General features: G+C 43.0%; 5 protein-coding genes across 5 annotated transcripts; all 5 read left to right on the plus strand.

The window, feature by feature from the left end:
• Positions 1-2,219: 2,219 nt before the first annotated feature.
• DEU56DRAFT_689320 (uncharacterized protein) lies at positions 2,220-2,504 on the plus strand (the record flags this gene model as incomplete). Its single annotated transcript, XM_041347085.1, has 1 exon — positions 2,220-2,504. A coding segment is annotated over one exon (285 nt), but the record flags the coding sequence as incomplete, so codon positions are not given.
• Positions 2,505-4,198: 1,694 nt separating this feature from the next.
• DEU56DRAFT_735361 (uncharacterized protein) lies at positions 4,199-4,489 on the plus strand (the record flags this gene model as incomplete). Its single annotated transcript, XM_041348451.1, has 1 exon — positions 4,199-4,489. The coding sequence occupies one exon, from the start codon at positions 4,199-4,201 to the stop codon at positions 4,487-4,489; it is 291 nt and encodes a 96-aa protein (XP_041209177.1).
• A 446-nt stretch (positions 4,490-4,935) lies between these two features.
• Positions 4,936-5,112, plus strand: DEU56DRAFT_688293 (uncharacterized protein; the record flags this gene model as incomplete). Its single annotated transcript, XM_041347054.1, has 1 exon — positions 4,936-5,112. A coding segment is annotated over one exon (177 nt), but the record flags the coding sequence as incomplete, so codon positions are not given.
• A 9,827-nt stretch (positions 5,113-14,939) lies between these two features.
• Positions 14,940-15,550, plus strand: DEU56DRAFT_755423 (uncharacterized protein; the record flags this gene model as incomplete). Its single annotated transcript, XM_041349905.1, has 3 exons — positions 14,940-15,026; positions 15,138-15,235; positions 15,391-15,550. The coding sequence occupies 3 exons, from the start codon at positions 14,940-14,942 to the stop codon at positions 15,548-15,550; spliced, it is 345 nt and encodes a 114-aa protein (XP_041209179.1).
• A 1,046-nt stretch (positions 15,551-16,596) lies between these two features.
• DEU56DRAFT_911905 (uncharacterized protein) lies at positions 16,597-16,899 on the plus strand (the record flags this gene model as incomplete). The annotated part of the gene is made up of 2 exons (XM_041357336.1): positions 16,597-16,795; positions 16,856-16,899. 2 exons carry the CDS (start codon positions 16,597-16,599, stop codon positions 16,897-16,899), a joined length of 243 nt encoding a protein of 80 aa, XP_041209180.1.

The raw sequence follows: 16,899 nt of genomic DNA on the forward strand, positions 1-16,899 counted from the left end.
AAGTCTGAACCAACATTTTCGCTTTAATCGCTTAGGCTACTCCAGGTAAACCTCACCGTTCTTTGCTAGGTCGGGGGGGGCCTAGTGCGCCTTTCGGTCCTAAATACATACAGTGAATTCGAGCAGGGATGTAAAAAGAGCGACTTGAGATCGTCGCAGTGGTGTATCTTCAACCATTTGGCCATCTCCCATTAGGTGGAGACCATGAAAGGATATGTATGGTACAGTTCCCTACACACCATGAGATTAATGCAAGCAGAGATTATAGTAACATTGTAACCCACAGTACCGTGTGGATTCATGTCTGCTTCTCCATCATCATTGAGACACTTTGCATGGTCAAAGTCTATGAAATAGCCGTTTCCTTCATAAATGATAACATTGTTGGGGCTGAGGTCTCCATGGACTCATTAGCCCACCATTGCCTTGTGGGCTACAATTCATGATGATTACTATGGACTTCGGGTGATTGTAAAAGGAACTCCACAGTGACAAGGTCACGAAAAACCCCGATTAGCTCAGGTACTACTTACAATATGAGGTGGTGTTTGTGGAGGAGTCAGATTAAGTTTTGGGATGAAGTTCTGAAAGCCGTCATGAGCAAACTGGCAACCAACTGGATCAAGATACTAGTGAGTAGCAGCATCACTATTGTGTTCCCGGAGGAATGTGAACAGAGAGACTGCATCATTTTGACCGATTGCAATAGAATGATGATCATTGGATGTCAATGGAGCAGGAGAATCGGCCGGTGATGGGATATTTGAGGAGACACCTGCTGCTTCTGCAACTCACCGTAGTACGCGCCTCCATTTGTGCTTCACAAGCTGTGCCGGAGTGTCCACCTTGCTGGTGAGTGGATAAAATGCCTTCAAGGCCCTGTGTGCCAGCTCCCCCTAGCTGATGACATTTCTTCAGAATTATCCTTGACAGAAGAGACAATGCTTACGATCTGAGTGGTAAAAGAATCTGTTGTACCAAAGAGCTTGATGGTCTCATAATCTCCCATGGTGGTCTGCCTCGTTCCGAAGAGGCACCACGCTGCACAAACCTTCACTGGCGAGCAGCCTTCTCCATTGGTAATTCCATTGTGTCAAAAGCAGGGCAGGTAAAGTTGCAGAACTTCTGCAACTGCTTAGAGAGTGTTGTGAATGTTTCCTGGAGGAAACCCAGGGTCGACTCTGAGTGAATCCTTAACTTGGTGAGTGCATGCCACTGAGCAAACCTGTATAAAAGGGGACTGTACGATCTTATCATGACTAGCAGGAAACAGCCCTTCGAACACAGGTATTGCACGAACCTATTCAGTCACATACCCTGTATTAAACAGGCAGCCGAGGTTGAAATATCCCTGTTCCACACAGGCCAGTGGGTGTCGGCCGATCGAAAATGTGCACCCGTGTCTAACGGGTTGGCCGGTAGGCTCAATAAGAGTTGATATTTACAGCTGGGGCCCATAGATAGTGATAGTCGATGTAAACATGTTGTCCGATGGCCAGGGGAAAATGGGGTGTTGTGTGTGATGTTATCAGCTGGGTCCATGTTGAATATAGTGGCTGAGTGTGCAGGTCGGCCAATGATGGGTGTGCAGCTATTGTCTGGGTGTACCAATGAAAATAAATGTCTGATGCTATTCAGGTGGGCCGATGGATATGAATTCCTGATGAAGTCGGGTCGGCTAATGGATTTCACTCATGAAGAGTGAGTTAGGCCTGCAAGACAAACCAGGTGAACTGAACTGGATGAGAAGGTTCAGGTATGGGATATGACATCAACACATCAGAAATTCAGAAGATCCCTTACATCAAACAGGTACCAGGAAGCCGCACTCAGATACATGGGGCCCCATTTTTCATAAGGAATGGAGGCTTCAGGATGCATTTCAGAGGAGACACAAGGCGCAACACTACTATGCATTCCTTTGTATAATGTATATATTGACTTGATAATACAGGTGTGACTGGGTGCCTTGATCAAAAGGCAAAGGCACTGATCACAACTCCGGCCATTAGCTTTTCTTTAGCTTTTTCAACTGCCTTCGTCATTGAACATGGACAGGAACAGATCGGACAGTGTGTGACTGACTTCATTTCTTCTGTTTTGTTTTGATGTGGCTCACTACCCTCATTGTAATGATGCCCTCTATTATCAAAATGGATTGAGTGAACTGATCAATAAAAGATAGTAGTTCTATACACGTCTGGTCGAGGCAGCAGCCCATCACCATTAATCCTACCGACACTCATGATCCTATTGTTCAAGTATTAGCAGGAGAAGAAATCGATCTTGATACATTCAACCATACAGCGGGTCCTGATTCTGCTCAACGAGCTCAGATTGTTGCTGACAATCCATTCACCACTGCCAAATTTTTTCATTTTGTGATTCATGCCATTTTGGAAGAGTTGTTTGGCATCAAGATCAATACACATGCTGGAGGACACCAAATTATATGGCGTGATGGTATCTTTGGAGTGGTCGATGGTTATATCAGTGCGGTTGAGGCTCAAGGCCAAGGAACATTGCATTTGCACATCCTTTTGTGGTTGCGCAGTGCACTTTCTGCAAAAGAGATGAAAGAGCGTCTACAGTCCGTCAAATTTTGTTCTCACATTGCTGCATACATCACATCAAACATCAAGGCTCACCATGAAGATGTTACTGAGGACTCCCTTGCATCATTTCGACGTGAAAAGGCCGTCTCATATTCACATCCATTAGATCCTTGGCATCCATCTTTTCAGAGACAACATAATAATGTTGAAGGTCGTCTTGTTCGCGCAGTATCCATTAGCTCCCGAAGCCTGGATAGATTCCAATGGTGATTGGGGCCCGCACCGAACATATTGTTTCCTGAATAATTGGAATCCTACTCTTCTTCTGACAACACACTCTAATCACGATATGAAGCTCATTACGAATGGCGCGGGGACCAAACACATTGCTTGGTATATATCTTATGTGGCCAAACATCAGCAGCATTCTTCCAATGCATCTGCGCTGCTTGCCAAGACTCTTGCATACCATCGTCACAATGAAGCCTACAATAGTGATATCCAAGTTTTGAACAAGCGATTGTTACAACGGTGTCCAAATGCACTGAGTCGTGAACAAGAATTTACACACCGGAAGTTGTGTCTTACCTTATGGGTTGGGGAGATAGGTATATTTCCCATCATTTCCAGACTATATATTGGAGTTCCGTGACGAGTCTATTGAAGCATTCATTTCCTTTTTTAAGAGGCCCACAGTATGTGAATTTATATGTTTGAGAATATGAATTGATCATGATATTTGATAGGAAAGCTGGTTGTTCTGCTGATGGTCTGGTTGTTGAAGATAATTCTGCGACCTCTCATGTATGTCATGCTTTCTACTTTATGTTTTTGAATAGAAACAAATGTCACCTATAGAATGAATATGTCACTGTCGAAATGCATAATGGCTCTCTTCGCATTCAGGATCAAATATGAGAATATGTTGATTGTGGAGGAGTCCTGGAGCAGCTTAGCTATCTCGAATTCTTCCTAAACACATACAATGTTCGATCGGACATTGATGTTTCTGTGCTGCAAAACAAGGCACCACAGTTCACATTCCTTATGCTGAAGGTTCAGGTCATTCTGGGCATATTTGGGTTCTACGTGCCAAAGGACATGAAACAATGCCGGATTCTCGCACAGATCGACAATCACTTCTTCAACCCCCAAGTTTTTTGAATGAAGAACAGTCCATAGCATATACCATCATTGCAGAACATATCCATCAACATCTTCTGGGCAATAACCCTTCGCAGCTTCTTATGGTTGTTCACCGTCAGGCAGGAACTGGCAAAACTTGTCTACTCCAAGCTATAATGGATATGTTCGAACAGCTTCAAATTTCGGATCAGTTTGCCAAAACAGTGTTATCCGGAGTAGCTGCTTGTCAAATTGGGGGTAAAACATTGCATTTGTGGGGGACTCTTCCAGCTGGAAAAAGGATGCCCCGTACCGACAGCTGGATTAATCGGCCAAGTGCGGAGACATCACAGCGCTGCTATTTCCACATGCATGCCAAACTTCTATTAGCAACAGACAAGATGAGCCTGTTGACAACTGACACACCACACATGTTGTCTCAAGTGTTGATCACATTTCGTGCGGCTGATGGAATACCTGCAAGCATATTGGATTTACTATTTGCGGGACTTGACGTAATGATCCTAGGCGACTTTCACCAATTTCCTCCAGTGGCGAGTCAAAATCGAGTGTTATATTCCCAACGTCCATCAACTACAAATTGCAAGCTCGGAAGAAACATCTATATGCAGTTCAACATAGTGATTAAATTGCATAGGCAGATTCACATTACTGATTCTACATGGACCGAAATTTTAGATCGGGCGAGGATTGGGGGATGTACAGTCGATGACCTGAGAGAAATCCACCAATTGGTATTGACTTCCAACGATTGTCATATTCCGGATTTCACCATTTCTCCTTGGTGAGACGTGGTAACTCATCACACCACATAATAGTGTTCAAACTCGGTGGAATAATCGCGCGACAGAAAAACATTGGAGATTGTCGAATGAAATGATGTATATCTGTCCAGCCGAGGATTCAGCACGAGGGTCGTCTTTGGATCCAAAAATGTGCTTCAATCTTGCTCGTATGGCCCTTTAAGATACAGAACACTTGCCTATGATGATTCACTTGGTCAAAGGGATGAAGGTGATGGTGATGCGCAATATAGCCACTGCTGCTAATTTGTCAAACGGATCCCGGAGTGTTTTTACACTATCCTCCTGCCATTGTCATTCTCTACCTTGATTTCTGCAACTTACCTCTGTTACCAGGTCTTTCTCCTTGTCAAGTTCCATTAACTCCCGTCCACTACAAATTTTCTATTGGATCTTTGCCAGTGACCAGGGTCACACACCGTCAATTACCATTGGCACCCGCTTACACTTTCACTGATTTTAAATCACAAGGGCAAACAATTGAACACGTCTTGGTCGACATCGGGAGAACAACGTGCTTTGCATTGTCTCCATTTAATGCTTATGTTGCGTTGTCTAGAAGTTGTGGACGAGATTCTATAAGGTTGTTACGAGATTTTGACAACAATCTATTTCTTCAACATCCTTTGGAGGACTTACTTATTGAAGATAGTCGTATCGATCAGCAAGTCAAAGAAACCAAAGCACATTTTGAAAAATCTCACCCGTAAGCATTTATGTGACATTGCCTGCCAGTTCCATCATTAAGCCTTCGTCTTGTTAGTAGGACAGTCTGTTTTCTGATATAGTCCATACCAAGAATGTTCTATTTCCTGCATGTGGGGAGAGGTAAAAGTGGTTTCTTGTTTTGTCATAGGGGTGACTTCTACAATAAACATCGTTACAAATCGTCACCTCCTAATAATGAACCATGTACATCACAATTGCGAGCCATTACCAGGAATGTTTCTTATAGGTTGGTACCATGAAGCCTACATTCAAGTTAACCTTTAGTCAACTGATTGATTCAGCATTCGCTCAGCAATGAGGCACTTTACATATCCGCGCTTTCCGAAATTGTTGCTGTTTGATGACTCGATTTGGTCCTGCTACGGACATTTCAAACACGATTGAACTATTTCATTATCAGTGAGACATACGAGGTAAGCAACAATGTTCAATCAAATAATTGGATCACTTAATAGATTGACATAGCTTTCATTGAGTTTCTAGTATGAGTTCGTGGTGTTTATACGATGTTCGTCGAGAATGCCGATGTCGCAGAACAAATATCAGCTATGTTCGAGACATAATTTGTCAGTTTTAATACATGTAAATGGTCTGCGAGTACCGTGTATTGTTGTACTGCGCATTTGATGATGATGTAGCTTACAGTGCTATAAGTATAAATCGTGAATTCATCTGTCAGTGTTGAGGAGTTGTCGACGTCATTGGAGTCAGAACATTCTGCGAGAATGAAATATTCCGGATCTCAGGATGATATGTTTGTGGAAGATACTGTCTCCTTCCTAATTAATCACAATTTGTTGTTATTTTGAATCTGCGGAAAACACAACATTGATGTAACCTTGCTCCGCAAGGTAACTAGTTGACAAAATGTTTGCAGATGGTGCCGAGATCGTTCTGTAAATTAGATGGTGGCAACCCATCAAGAAGTAAGGTCTCTTCAAGATGTCTCCATACAACTCTACCAAGGGTACCACTGAGCAGGTTGCAGCTATGCTGGCCCAGCTGGCTTGCAGCTGCAAAGGCTCTTTCTTTGAGGTCCGAGGTGAGTAATGATTTTGTTGGCCAATGTTTTTTTGTCTGATGCACATAGGTATCTGAGGGAACTGTCGGACCTCAGGACATTGGAGTTCCCTGTAGGCCCTGCCTCAATAAGAAGTGGGTTTGCATTTATTCATCCGCTGTGAACAAGGCACGGGTGAATGGACTTTTTCTTGTCTGGATATGTGAGTTACTGGGTGGAAAATCTCCGGTCTGGATGGACACTGGCAAGGCCATCTACTATTAGCACAGTAGAGGATGAGTGTAAGCTCCCAATAAAGCACTTGCAAGAGCAACTCCTGGACATGGAACACGACATCGATGACAAACTTCAGCTTCACTCTGCTGAGGATTGGTGCAAAGTACAAAATACCTCGACATTATCAATAAGCTAGAAGGCAAATTATGGTGCCAGCAAGATTTAACCAACAGTCAAGCCAAAGATATTGAGCGTCTGGAGGCAGGCAGATGCAAAGGACAGGGATTCTTATATTGAGGACTGTGAGGAATTGGTGGATCAGGTCTGGTTGGAGAAGCACCTCTTCATTGAGGAAATCAAAAGGGGAGCTGAGATGTTGGAGAATGGAGAGTTGGGCTTTTTCTCATAGCGACCAAATCACATATACAACTTCTGAATAGCTATCATTTTTTCTATTGACAAGATATAAGTCATGGTATGCAACACGTGGTGCCAAACACAACTTATTTAAATCACCTGCATGCACAATTGTCATGCACACAATGATTGTTTTTGACAATCACAATTTGCTCCTTATCATATTTTAGTTGTGCAGTATTGTAGTACAGGAAATCACTGCAAACCTGTTGATTCTCGACCAATACTGTTGTGTTCTATAAGTTGCGTAAATGTGTGAACCACATCCCAGAGTCGAGTGCTCCCTCTCTGGCGCTACATACCAGATGCAATGGGTCTGCCACACCACATCTAGTATGTGTTACGATAACATACTTCGGACCAGACCCCCCTATCTTTTCCTATCTTGTACTGCCTTATGATGTTCCCATCATCTTCTTGTATAGCATCTCTGATCGCTGTCTTATCTTGTATCTCTTATCTTGTACCCTGTACCCTTACCGTTACCTTGGTAGTCTTGCCCTGAAGTTGTCTTTACCTATAAGTAGTCGATCAGCTTGTCTTGTATTCTCTAACTTGAATCTACTCAGTATTCTGATAGACCTTCCTTGATCAAGATCACTCTCATATATGATTTTACTCAAGACTCTTCGTCTTAGTGTCTATACTCGATCAATACCATTAGCCTCATCTTTACTTGACAACTCTTGTCACCAAGTATCGACACCAACAATAACGATAACGAACCTCTGCATCATCTTTGTCTCTGCTGAGACTTAGTACAGAGTTCTTACCTGAGTCTACGCTTTCAGCGTAACAGTATGTGGCGTCAGGGAGGGGGGATAGCCCTGAGAGGCAATGTGATGCCTTTAAGTGCCAGAGGACAATGTAATCGATGTTCTGAACAATGGTATGATATGTCGCAGCACAGGGATGCAAAAGATGAAATAAGGGATGCCAATCCAGATGCCCTGGAGAGCCTCACATGAATGTTCCACAGATGGTGAAAGGTCTTGCAACCACAGCAGGAGAAACACAGTATGGTGCTGTTGCTGTTGACACCATGGCCTTGCAGAAAACACTCTTGTAATTAGTGATATCAATGAGATCACAATGATGGAGTTCGGAATGCTGGTTGATGATTGCTACGGAAGACAATATACCATGCAAGGGGTAACCACCCATGTTGTCATTGATGGAATCACTGCCCACTGCAAAGAAAGTCGAGGTCCAAGAAGCAGTCACGAAAGCGACACCACGGTGCACAGTTCGCTGCCGCCGACGAGCTGGACGACTTGACCTGCAGAGAAAATGCAGTCCTTGCTGCCCACCGACCCCGCCCCACAACCACCCCCGCCCGGCCTGAGTTCTCCCCTCCAGATACCCCCTTCAAGCCCCCTCCACGACTCGGAAGGCTGTCACAGAACCCACCATGTGCTCCTCCCTCATGTTGTACCAGTCATGTCTAAATTTGCCGTATCTGTGCTCGTCATCAATCACCTTGTACCACCATTTGACACCATTGGTTGATCTCTTGAACACTGCTGCTCGTGCTACAGGCAAAAATAGAGGATTCTTCAGAAAATGAAGGCGAGCAAGATATAGGCGTTTGTTGACATTCTTGTGCTGTTATCTTGAAATTGGTCAGTAGGGGCAAGATTGAATGACATACAAACTTACAGTGATATGACCTGTCAAATGCATGTATAGGGCCCGTGAATGAGCATTTGAGGAATGGGTACTGATAGCCTTTGGAATCATTGGATGTGTCTTGCAACAACGAGTACCTTGGAATGGAAGTAGAGTCAGTCAAGATTTCATACGCACATGCAGTGCCTCTGCTCACTGAGGGTCTTTATTGTGGATTAATATGTGCCTGACCATATCTGTGGTCGGTTTGTTGCAGAAGAGGCAGCTCTGTGAGGCTTTAGCCACAGGGAAAGGAAGCAGGATGATATAGGATGGAGTACATCACATGTAATGCTTATTGTTTCATCAGTGGGAACACTGTGTGTTATTCGTCCATGGTAAAGGTATTGGTATCTGAAAGGTTATATCATTGTCACTGTTAGGCATAACCAAGGTCTCTAAACAATGACGCCACATTGGTGTAATGGTTGGTGTGATGAAATGGTGATGGACTACATCAAACTTCCGCATGTAGATACATTCTTGTCATTTGGTTCACCGATCATCATCCATTTTACATCACATTGCAAAGTCATACACGTTGTGCTTGCTGCTTCCGTCAGAACTGATGCGAGAATCCACAATCCATGTGCATAAGGATCCTCATCGTGAGGCTGAGAGGAGCGGATCAGATACTTAACTACTGCAGTCACACCCTTGCCACTGTCGGAAGTCTGCATTGTCACATATATACATACATGATTGAGCTTGGGTGAAAAACAAAACAAGTAAATGGAGTCACCAAAGATGTTGCAACACGTGTCGTACAGATGACTGATCCATTATGGCTTGATTGGAAAGTTCTACCAGGACACAATGTGCCTGACAGCAACGGTGTCAGTGTGATATCAATAAATATAAACTTGCTACACACCAATGGAGACAGCACAAAATCGAAGGCAGGACGATCAGTGCCTCACAGCAAACCATGCATCGTGGTGTGAATGCATAGAAGACTTGACCATTTCATATCCTTGCGGGTCCATGAGAAAGGTGTCCATCTACATGTTGACATTCGGCTAGACTCATACCAACACTGGATGATCAACTTACGAAAGGTGTTGCATTCATCACCTGCAACTCAGACTCAGCAACAAGGTCTTGGATGATGTATCTTGGTGTTCTAAACTTCGCATCACAGTTTTTGATTTCTCCTTTTGAGCATGCTGAGGGTGAGCAAACACCACAGGCCTCACACGCTTTGAGGTGGGCTGTTCCCTATTCCTCGTTGATTGCATCGTTGAGGGTTGTCTGCTAGAATTTTGCGTGCACAGTCTCAATTGGAGTGGGGGGGAGGGGGATCTGGCCACCTCCTCCTGTACCACATCAGCATATGTGCTCTCATAGCATTCATTGGGGTGATTGACACTAGATATATGCTTGGATTGCTGAGCAGCAGCAGTGGGGGCATTAGGAGCACGATCGGTTGGGATGAAGCACTAAGGTGGACCATGATCTTCCTATACAGGCCAAATTTCTTGTTCAGCGCATGGAGAGAAATACAATAGTGACAGCGATGTTACAGGACTTGCGAGTCCGACTTGACACCTTGAATGAACACAATCCATCCATACATCTTGAATTGTTCCTTTGACTTTCATTAGTTGACTGATGTCCTCTGGACTCCATTGACAAATGTGACACAACAGATTCATGGGAAGGAATGTGCCTGCTTGCAGGCCCATCAGTTCCTTCTAAGTATATCTAATATCTCGGGTGCCCCAAGCTTGTAACTCAGCTCCTCATGGCCATGTATCAAAATTTAAACACCATGATCTGGTGCTGTGTAAATCAAATCCAATTCTTTATGAAATTATTAGTATGGGCTGTTTGGCCATTGTATACTGGGGTCTGCCTACAAAATGGGTGTCCTTGGTGTTGATGGAGAGTTTGATCTGTACTTTATACATCACTTGATCAAATTGGTAGATCAGTGCTGAGTATTGCCACCCTACCCTCATCATGTTGTGCAGTTCTATCTTTTTCATGGACTCTGTAGGTAACCTATAAATTGACTACCTATATTTCTCTGTCCATTTACTTACTTTCCTAACCTCCCTTGGATTATATCTAGGTTGAGTTATCCATTGCCTGTGTGTTCTGGCTTGTCTCTTTATATTTATTTACTGTACATCACCCATTGATACCTCATTGTGCAACATTGGAAGTTTGATGTTTTCGGTGAGCACTAGAAAGTATCCAGTACAATGTTTTGAGGAAGATTCCAAAAGTTGCCCACCAATTTCCAAATCCTGGAGCACTAGCGGGATTGACACACTCCAAAGAACTAGGCCAGAGACTGTGGATAAACTCAAGTCTGTGCTCAGCATACTCGATAGTATTGAGAAGGTGAAGATTGTCAGAATGACCACAGCAGATAGATCATCAGATAGATATGCAAGTATGTGAGGGCTCTATGTCAGTTTGTACATACCACCATAATCTTGTAAAGGCTGTGTTCAGGCTTAATCCTCTTAAGATGGACCTGCTGCCTACTGCCAATTTCTGCAGTTGAGGTCATAGGCTGATGAATCAACCCAGGTGGTCTGGAGGATTGACTCTGATCTGTTGATTGACTGATTAGTATGATATTACCTGGAAGTCAATTGTGTCAAATGGATGGTAGTCGGAGGCTCATGAGTCCTAGCCAGACCAACCTACATTATTGGAGATGAGAATATGATATAATTAAAGGCAAACTCGGATATATGTGATTATAAACACCATGCAGCATGTTATTGCTGCCTGTCTTGTCTTTCACCCATGGCAAAAATAAGAATTATGCATTGGTTTCATGCAGCTGTGCAACAAATTAGCAGGAAGGTGACCATGATAATTGAACTTATAATTTAAATGAACATGGGAACTTTGCTGCTTGGTTACATCTCACATGGCAAGGTATGGACCATTGAGGCTAGTAGATAGGCAAACAAAGACAAATGTGCCTTCAGCTAAAAGCAGGCAAGTTATAAAACACTGGTAAAACAAAATCTCTTAAATTGTCAAGACTGGCACGGGAACACTACAACAAAGCATGATAAGTGTCACAAAATAAATTGTAGAAATCCTTATGTAGAGGGGATAGATGATGAGCTGACTCACAGGGCCCAGCAACAAGGTATCCTATTTATTCAACATCAAGCATGAGAATACCCTGATGATCCAATGTGAGTATAGTTGACTGCTGTTACAAGAGAAGAACATGACTTACAGTGAATGAGAAGAACCCAGGGAGAATGACATCAAACAAATCAGTAATACAATACATATTTAAAGGTTATTGCAAAACCCTATGTATGCACAGACCCAGTGGAATTTCTATATTATAATTCCTTGTTTTACAAAATATTAACTGGCCACCATAGTGCCATTGAAGTCTCGCATTAGAGCAATGATGGTGCAATACATACACATACCTAGATCGAGCTGACACAAGGTTTCTGAGCACACAGGGGATGCATTATATTACATGTAGATATACCTGCTACATTTTTGACACAAGGCTAAAATGAGGATTATGTGGCACTGTTTGTATATGGATCAAAGACTACTCCAAGCATGCTCATCCTTTGGTCAACCTCTATCGCAAAAATAATCCCTTTGAATGGACAGAAGAGACTCAAGAATCATTCAACTACCTCAAGCATGCAGTATCCTCCGCACCTACTCTGTGTCTCATTGACTACACTTCCCCCAATCTTCATTGTGAGTTTACCCCTATACCCAGATCTGCCTGACAGTTAGTTTCTGTTCTCCATTCTCTGTGATCTGCCTGACAGATGATTCATGCCTGTTACCTATCCCCTCCATCCATTTCTGATATAGCATCCAACTCTGCTACATATGTTCCTATTATACTATCTAACCATATATTAGATCTCATAGTTCTCACTGCTAAGTTGATTAGTCTCTATATGTCATATCTAATATATGCATCTTCATGCATGAGGCAGTTAGGTGTTATTACATACTATTGCATGACAGACTTGCCTATATTTATCACTACCACTTACAATATCCTAGTTGTGTGTAGAATGCAATAGATATTTGTGCTGGACTCTGGCAATCACATTTATTCTACTTCCTTGGAACAACTTTAGCAGATGTCATATTACAAGTCAAAAATAACTCAGTTGAAGAGCACTAACTTGATGCTTCTACAGAATTATTTCTCCAAGGCAAAGGCTTTTAACCTGCATCAGTATAGAGGTGGGTTGCTTTACAATTGTGTGATACAGCAGGGCTGACTACAGTTGTATAGGAATAGATTTCTAATGCATTACTTCAATGTTTCTACAATAACCTCCTGGACATTGGTGTAGATTCATATCCTTATGATACTAATTCCAATAAGGCAGATGTCAGTTTTATACATGGTATGCAGATGGGACTTCAAAGATATCTGTGATTGGGGAGGATTGACCAGATACTTTAACAGTTCTTGAATTGTGGTTTCTGGGGTGTCTTGGGTTGCCGTTGAGCGCTCCTAGGGGCAGGGGTGGGGGTGGGATCTGTGTCCATGTCCATGGCTGCATGCTATTGACCGTGTCTTGCAAACCACTGCTCCATGTTAGCAAGCTCGCTCTCTTTTTCTGGCTTCAGTTTTTCAATTTATAGTTGCAGCCTTTGCTCCATCTCAGCAACAATGGCTTTCTCGTGCTCTTTAAAATGCTTGACATCATTAGCAATTCACTTGGTCAGTTGTTCTTCCCACCTCTTGGTTTCTTTTACTAAATTCTGCTTCGTGTTGCACCTGTTCTTCAGCATGACAGTGTAGTTCCTCAGTGCGTTCTTCTAACTGCTCAATGTCATCAGCAATTCCCCTGGTCAGTCGTTCTTTCTCCTCACTTCTTGGTCTTCTCTGCTTCGTGTTGTGCCAATTCTTCAGCTAGCTGTGCTCAACATCATCAGCAATTCTCTTGGTCGGTCATTCTTTCGCACCTCTTGGTCTTTTTGCTTCTTACTTCATCTGTACAGTCCCTTTGTCTTAACCCCTATCTGCCCGGATCCGCTTGACATATATCCAGCTACATTCTAGATCATAACACCTATGCCCAGATCCACTCAACACTTCATCTCTGTGTCCATTTTTGATCGTTCCTGTAGTATTTTCCTTGCGCCTGTCAGTTTAACCTTTCCGTATGTTCCTCTCTTTGACCTGGATCTCCGCTGACTGTGTCCCCATCGCACATGTCCATAGTACATAATATCTTGTACACTTGTAGAAGTTTACTCAGTTTGAATATCATCTTAGACTCTGCCCATTCCCATTCTCCCCAATACACTCTGTCGTTACATGATCCCATTACAAGGGCTGCCATCAAGACATATATCAACCTTACACACCCAGATCATGACTACAAGTCACAGAGCAAAACTATCATAGAGCTCACAGGCGAGGACTTTCCCTTTCTTTACCTTATTAAAAAACTTGTTGCTGAACTGAGCGGAGTCGAGTCCTTGATGCACAATATATATATTGACTCTTGTTATGCATTTGTAGATAGATCCCTTCACAAACTGCGACAACTGCTTGGGGTGTGGCAAGCCACACTACAAAGATGAACCCAGGAAAGAACCTCAGCATCAATTTCCGACAATCCCCATCAGACCACAGATTCAAGCTCTGTTTGGTGATCAAAAAAAGTGCTGAGGAAATGCGGTATTGTGATTTCTACAGCCAGAAAATATTTACAGAGCTTGCAGAACCTAACACCACACCTCCTTGGCTCCTTTGACTGTCCCCCTTGAAATCCTGCAGAAAAATTAACAGTCACTATAAAGCCTACAAGTTCACATTGTACTTATGGAGTCTATGTCCTGCACTTTTACACAACATCCTTCCTGACCCTTATTGGCGCAATTTCTGCAAGCTCGTACATGCTATTTGACTTTATCTCAGCACTAAATTAGTCAAGTTGAACTTTGCATGGCTCAGCGCTGCATTGTTGAGTTTACAAAGGAGTTTGAAGTGCTATACTATCAGTGTCATCCTGACCGAATTCACATGGTCCGTCAAAGTATCCATGCTATTGGCCACTATTCCTGAGAGGTTGAGATGAAAGGTCCTCTAATTTGTGCATCACAATGGACAATGGAACATGCTCTAGGATACCTTGTATCTCAGATCCACCAACCTTTGAATCCCTATGCAAATCTTGCTGAGCGAGTCTTCTGTCAAGCATTTCACAATGTCCTACTCATAATATTCCCTTGCCTGGACTGTGCATCAAGCAACCCGACGAGTGATGTCGAGAGTGCTTTGGTGGATGAAAGAGGCAAATGTCTGGGAATGCATTCTCAATTGCATGCCAGCCACAACACTCTGATTTTGCCTCCTAAAGAAAGGTCTTCCACAACAATAATTTGATCTTCTTAGCCTTAATGCCTGGGTCGCATGACTTCACATTTGTGGCTTGGCTTTTTTGCTTTGTTTTCCTGAAGGTGGAGTGCTGGAATCTACCGCTGGCTGTGAGGCACTATATGGTGGAGGAGCCTTCAACATAGTATCATACTAGTTAGTAACATTGCTTATGAGTACAATTAAAGTTACCTTTGAGCGACTCCTGCGACCCTTGCTAGGTGGTACTGGAGCGAGAGGGTTCACAGGAGTATTTGAATCAAGGGTGGTTGAGCCCTTTGACCACTCCTACCTTGCCTACCACCACTGCACCCAACTTGTAATATGCTGGGATCACAGTTTCCCCTACTAAACCCACTGCACCATTCTTGCATAATGCTGGGATCACTGCTTATCCCACTGTGCCTATTCATATTACTGGGACCACTGTTACTCCCAATTTGCCTATCATTTCTAATGGTTACTTTACACTAGAACTATGGACGACACTACCACACATGCTATAGCAGAGACCCATTTCACTATGGGTAACTATGTCATTTTATCTATGCCTACTCACGCTGACGACATCTCTAACTTGTCAGCACTTCAAGATCTCATTCCTCATGTCAAGAGTCTTCCCACTACCATGTAGTGTTTTAAAGTCCAGTTGCAGGACCACAAAAAGACCAGCAACCGGACCGGGTCCTAAGAAGGACTGGTTGCAGTCTTTTCCAGTTGCAAGATCAGTCCAGTCCAGTTGCCTGAAGTTTGTGAAAAATAAATAAACCAGTCTAAACCGGTTAAAATCGGTTTAGACCGCAACCGGTTCATATGTACATGTAGTACCCATCAGCGCGGTTCTAACGGTGGTCCGATCATGTAAAACGGCTAAGATTTGACAAAGTTATGAGCATTACAAGAAAAAGCTGCAAATTCACGGGATGTCTTGTATCTTAGCTTTTATCTAGACCAAACCATAATCAATTGACAAGGTAAGACCAGCTATAGACTCGTCTATACTAAGGTTACAAGTAATGTTGACACACCTAAGCCATATAGTAACAACTTTGATTTTGTGACATTTCATATACGGCAAGTCAAAATCAGTCACAATCACCGATTGGCTCATAACTTACCCAAACCTTGAGTGTCCGACAAGATATGAGTAGCTATAGACTTGCCTAGACTAAGACTACAATTAACATTAAGACACCTAAGCCTTACAACCACTTTTATTTTTCAAAGACAAGCCCGATAACGATTTTTTGTCAAGCTTATATCTTGCTTATATCTTACCCTATTGACAAGATGAGACTAGCTATAGTATCGCCTTGACTAGCAGCACATATTTCATCAAGAAGCCTAAGCATGGTAATGACATTTCATATTTGACTCACATGCAGGGCGGAGTTTGGGAACCCTTTTTTATAATGCTCATATCTTGCTCAGATCTTAACCGTTTAATACAAATAAACCACCGTTAGAATTGTGGGAAGGAGTGCTACACTTTCACAGGACTGGTCTCAGTTGCAACCAGTCTAAGACCGGTTGTAGGACTGCAAAAGACCAAAAACATCGGTCTTTACAGGTCCAGTCCAGTCTTGATGATATCGTGGGAATGAAAAGACTGGTCTGGTCCGGTTGCCTCCAAAAAAGGCAAAAAGACCGGACTGGACCGGACTTTAAAACACTACTACCATGCACCATGGTAGGGAGGACTTATTATCTAACAACAGCGCCATATCTCGCACTGACAATCATCTCACACTGCTTGCAGACATTGCGTCCAATGACAATGCCAACATGTCTTGCGCACCTACCCTTGACCCCAACCTCGAGAACTTGGACTTGCTCATTTCTCGACGTAAAATTGAACCCAACATAAATGTTTCCAAGAGTGAGCGTGTGCATCTACTAACTCTTGATGATGCACTCACCACCATAAACAAATGTACAGGCCACGCTAACGATAATGAGCTGGATGTGACCACCAGCAATTAA

This window comes from Suillus clintonianus, assembly GCF_016758775.1.
Source record: "Suillus clintonianus strain FC179 chromosome Unknown DEU56scaffold_29, whole genome shotgun sequence".
Lineage (NCBI taxonomy): Eukaryota > Fungi > Basidiomycota > Agaricomycetes > Boletales > Suillaceae > Suillus > Suillus clintonianus.